At 47.6% G+C, this 5,529-nt stretch overlaps 1 protein-coding gene across 1 annotated transcript in view; it reads right to left on the bottom strand.

Moving 5' to 3' along the window:
* Positions 1–3,274: 3,274 nt before the first annotated feature.
* The window catches only part of RESP18 (regulated endocrine specific protein 18), an 8,972-nt gene continuing 6,717 nt past the window's right edge, over positions 3,275–5,529 (bottom strand). Inside the window, 1 exon segment of the mRNA XM_006168672.1 lies at positions 3,275–3,325. Coding sequence (XP_006168734.1) covers positions 3,275–3,325 — 51 coding nt within the window.

Here is a 5,529-nt window from a genome sequence, read left to right as displayed (position 1 = left end):
GAATTATCTTTCTTAGTGAATGAATGTAAATTAATTAATTAAAAAGAAAATAAAATTTTATGGAACCAGCTGTTAGCGTAATGGCTATGTTGCTGGACTCCCACGTAGTCGACCGCGGTTCATGTCCCGGACCCAGTGGCTTAAAACTCACGCCGGGCGCATGTGCGTGCATGCCCAAGATCCCGAGAGGAGAATGGAGGAGAAGGGATTGCGGAGTGACCATCCTCCCTGGGAAGTGATTTCTCGCTTTCTGTCTCTATGTCTCTCTCTGTCTCTGGCGAGCGCACGCGCCCTAGAGCAAAAACCTCTCCAAAAAAAGAAAAGAAAATTTTAATTAAAAAAAAAAGAATTATCTTTCTTAGATATTTCCACTTAAGATAGGTGATAAGGGACAATTTTGCATGTTGTATGAAAGGCATAAAGTGAAGTAAAAGCCATTTAAAACTTTTACAACTGGAAGGGCAGGGCAGGCACTTGTGTAGCTTGTGTACATTGTCACTTACCTCCTGGCTCATCTCGTTGAGGTCAGGTCATTGGGTTGTTTCTATGTGCGCTGAAGAACTCAGGGAAAGAAATAGCTAGCTCAGAGCTTACATTTCCAGTTCAGGTTTGATGTGGAGAACCCGAAAGCTCCTGTCTAAATCTGCCCCCCCAAAAAACAAGCTCTCTGTAATCTCAATTCTATGGTAGGTTCAAGAAAAGTTATAATTCTGGGGACAAGCAGTTAGTGTAATGGCTATGTCGCTGAACTCCCACGTAGTCCACCACGGTTCGAGTCCCGGACCCGGTGGCTTAAACTCACGCCGGGCAGGTGTGCATGTGTGCCCAAGATCCCGAGAGGAGAATGGAGGAGAAGGGATTCTGGTGTGGTCATCTCCCCTGGGGGATGATTTCATGCTTTCTGTCTCTTTGGTCTCTCTCTGTCTTTCTGGTGAGTGCACGCGCCCTGTAACAAAAGAAAGAAAAGTTATAATTCTGTAGTTGACACAACTCTTTCTCTTTCTCTTTTGCTACAGGGTATGTGCGTTCATCAGAGAGAGACAGAGAGAAAGAAAGAAATGATCCCCTAGGGGGAAGGCCATGCCACAGTTCCTTTTTCTCAGCCTCCTCTGAGGATTTGGGGCATGCACACACATGTGCCCAGTGTGATTTTAAAGCCGCTGGTCCTAGACTTGAACTGCGCCATGCGTAACTCAGTGCCTTAACCTTCATACCCCCTGATGGCTTCTCCTCCACTCTTAAAGATCTTGGGATCTTTAAAAAAAAAAAAAAATCTTTGAGAGTGGCCAGGTCAGCAGATGGCATGGTAGTTAAGACCCTGGATTCTTATATGGCCGACCAAGGTTCAAGTCCTGGACCTGGCAGCTTGAAAATCACATTGGATGTGTGTGGATATGTGCCCTAAATCCTGAGAGAGTGGAGGAGAAGAGATTGCCGCATGGCTACCCTCTGGGGATGATTTCTCATTTTCTCTCTCTCTGTCTCTTTCCATCTCTCTTTGGTGAGTGCATGCATCCTATGGCAAAACCTTAAAAAAAAAAAAAAAGAAAACAAAAAAACTTCGGTGGCAGGAACCAAAAATGGGAGGTGGGGGGGTCTTCCAAAAGTTCATGGAAAATTCATATTATAAAAACTCTATGCATGAATTTCAATTTTGTTTTTTGGTGCCAAAGTAAACTTGTGCTTTAATTCCATGTCCTTTGAACTTCTGCGGTACTTCATATACTCACAAAGGCCAGACGCAGTGCAGTACGGCGTTACATAGATGTTTGGGGATAAATCGGAAAGAAAGGTGCAGGGGACAACTGGTGAGTGACTAAGCTAATTGATTCGGTGAGAACTAATGAATCCGACTGCTCTGATGTTGGGTTTAGTTACGTTTCTGGAAACACGTGGAAGGAAGAGGGCAAAAACTGCAGTGTGACCAAGAATCTGCATTACCGAGAACTAGTCTCTTAGTGTCTCTGGTTGCTCAAATGGTGAGAATGAATGTGGCCACATCCCAATTCCTTCGAGAAACCCAATCTTTATACCTGCCCATTTACTTACGCCTGTGAGTACCCAGTGAGTGTGAAAGTGCTTTGAGAAGTATAAAGCGTGCAAGTGGAACTTTCTAGTGTTTGGTTGGGCGAAGCATGGGTGGTCTAATTCTCTCCAGGATCGGGAGCAAACTAACAAGACCCGTCAATATGCTGAGTGTGTAGACCAGTCTCCACACCTCACTGCTGGTCCTTGCAGGCAGGACCTGGGGCCAGCCCCGCCAGAGCTCTATGGCTGGAAGTGGGAACCCTCATAATATGCAGCGTCCAGGCCTGTCCGACTCTGACCCAAGGGGTGAAAGCCATGACGAGAGGCAAATATAAAATCTATCTGGCACCAGCAGATGGCATAATGGTTACATCACTGGATTCCCAAATGGCTGACTGCAGTTCAAGTCCTAGACTCAGAGGCTTGAAATTCATGCTGAGTGTGTGCGCATGAGTGCCCAAAATCCTGAGAAAAGAATGGAAAAGGGATTGTGATGTGGCCATCCCTCCAGAGGGTGATTTCTCGCTTTCTGTCTGTCTCTGTCTTTCCAACAAGCGTATGCACCCTATAGCAAAAGTCTCCTTTTTTTTTTTTGGAGAGGTTTTTGCTATAGGGCGCATGTGCTCGCCAGACAGACAGAGAGAGACAGAGAGATAGAAAGCAGGAAATCACCCCCCAGGGGGGATGGCCACACCGCAATCCCTTCTCCTCCATTCTCCTCTCGGGATCTTGGGCACGCACGCACACACGCCCGGCGTGAGTTTAAGCCACCGGGTCCGGGACTCGAACCGCGGTCGACTACGTGGGAGTCCAGCGACATAGCCATTACGCTAACTGCTGGTCCCAGCAAAAGTCTCCTTAAAAAAAAAAGTCTTCCTCCCTATAATGTGAAAGGAGGGGTGACGAGACCGCACGCTGGCTGGGCGCAGGTGGGGGAGGCCGCCAGCCATGGTCACACCCTCACTTCCCCTACTTCAGCAATGGTCGATGGAAGGCAAACAGGACAGAAACTTCCACAGAACCAAGAGCTCTGCCCTCCTTGCCCCTCTCACCACAACCCCCTCTGGTCCCACCTCTCTCCCTTAGAGGCTCTGGACAAGTTCAACCCCACCCATGCAACATCAAGGCAGCTCACAGAAAGGGTCTGCATGGAAGTCAGCTTAATGAACAGACTTGGGTCATCCAAGAACTAACCCTTTGAAAGCAACAGGGAAGATGTGGAGGCACGGAGACTTCACATGAGGTCTCAGTCAGGGACGAGGTTGTGGCCCACAGTGGGGAACGGCCCAAAGAAGCCCTAAAATGAGAAGAAACAGGCACTTGGAGTCAGGAAGTAGAGGGGCAGCCCCTGCCTCACCTACACTCCTTGCCTGAGTACTTCATTAACAGCCTGGCCGGCCGCTGACTAAGAGCCCGACCCTTGGCTCCCACATGCCTCCCTACCCCGACTCGTCTGTGATTTTCTCTGAGGCTCCAGAAGTAGTAGCTCTGTGTTTGCATTTCTGGAGGCACCGAGGCAACGGTCCCCTGCAGGTGGGTCTGTCACTTAGCTTTGATTATGTTGCCCCAGTAACCAATCCAGGCTTAGGAAACCCAGCTGCCACACTGTGGGGGTTTCCTTGGAGAGCCTGGAGAGCAGGAGACACTGGAACCCGCTGGGTGCAGGTCGCCTCTAGACGGGGAGGTGCAGCCAGCTGGTGTGCCCAGCTCCGCCGCGACCACCCAAATACAGGCCACCTCAGTCTCCCTGGGCCAGTGTGATTGGCTCCTTACAGGCCTCTCAGTTTTCATTCTTGTCCTCATAATCCATGCTCATATCACTTTTTATTATTTCTCCTCCATTCTCCTCTTGGGATTTTGGGCACGCACGCACACGTGCCATGCGTGAGTTTTTAAAAAAGATTTATTTTATCTTATTTTATTTATTATTATTTTAATTTGCCACAGGACAAACATGTTCAACACAGAGAGAGAGAGAGAGAAAGTGAGAAAGCAAGCCACCAGGTCTGGGACTTAGCCACAGTCAGACATGTGAGAGACTAGCGCCTTTAACCACCACAACACCTGCTGACTCTCTAGGCATGAGTTTTCAGCTGCTGGGTTTGGGACTCAAACCGAGTTGACTACATGGGAGTCCAGCAATGTAACCATTACGCCATCTGCTGGTCCTACCAACATCACTTTAAAATTGTGTATCACAGGGCTGGCAGGTGGCCTGGTGGTTAAGGCACTGGACTCCCACGTGGTTGACTGTGGTTGGAGTCCAGGACCTCGAGGCTTGCTTTCTCACTTTCCTTCTGTCCTTTCTCTCTGGTCAAACTGAAAAATGATAATGATGAATAAAGTTAAAAAAAATAATTCTTTAAAAAATGTGTATCAGGTGGTGTGGTGGTTGAAGGCGCTGGACTCCCACATAGCCTACCATGGTTTGAGTCCCGGACCTGGTGGCTTGCTTTTGCACTTCTTTCTCCCTCTCTCTCTCACTCTCTCTCTCTCTCTTGCTCTGTCACTCTCTGGTCAAATTAAAATAAAATAAATGCGCAAATAAATAAAGTTAAATAAAATAATTCTTAAACAAATGTATTTCAGGGCTGGCAGATGGTGTGGTGGTTAAAAGCGCTGAACTCCCACATGGCTGACCACAGTTCAAGTCCCGGACCTGGTGGCTTACTTTCTCACTTTGACTCTCTCTCTGCCTCTCTCTGATCAAAACTGGGCGGGGGGGGGGGAAGCATTTAAAAATGTATATCACATTATGACATTCTTATCCTTAAATTTTCCAACTTCCCGTTGCACTTAGAATCAAATTCAATCTTTTGCCACAATCTAAGCCCTGAAGGGTCAGTCTTGGACCTGCTTCTCCAATCTCACCTCGCAACTGACTTCTCTGCTCCTCTATCATGCCCTAGTAGCCCCGCCCCAGGGCAGTCGTAGTTGCAGTACTCTCTGCCTGGAGTGCCCTTCCTTTTCATTTTCCTCGAGCTGCCCCTTCTTGTAGTTTAGGTCTTAGTCCAGAGACTGTTTTTCATTGTGGAGGAGTCTGATGTCTGGAACAGCCCAACCCTCACTGTGGTCCTTGAAAAGAAGGGGCAGTCAGGGTAAGGAGCTGGACACCAGGAGGTAGATCTTGGGTCTGGTCTTGACTCTTCCATGAATCCATTACACACACTTCAGTAAGTCCCTTGACCAGTCTAGGCCTCAATTTCATATCAATAAAGATAGATAGTAGTTGAGGCCAACAGGTGGCAAGTGGTTAAGGTGGCTGGACTCCCACCTGGCTTACTGTGGTTCAAATCCCAGACCAGGCAGTTTGCTTTCTCACTTTCCTTCTCTCTCCCTGTCCCTCTCTGGTCAATTTCAAAGCTAACTAACTAAATAAATAAATAAAATAATGACAATGAGTGAAATTAAATTACATATATATATATTAAAGGAAGATAGGTAGGGAATCAGCAGTTAGCGTAATGGCTATGTCGCTGGACTCCTACGTAGTCGACTACA

Source organism: Tupaia chinensis, unplaced genomic scaffold (assembly GCF_000334495.1).
Source record: "Tupaia chinensis unplaced genomic scaffold, TupChi_1.0 Scaffold145907_1, whole genome shotgun sequence".
Taxonomy (NCBI): Eukaryota; Metazoa; Chordata; class Mammalia; order Scandentia; family Tupaiidae; genus Tupaia; species Tupaia belangeri.
This window is presented reverse-complemented; position numbering and strand designations above follow the sequence as displayed.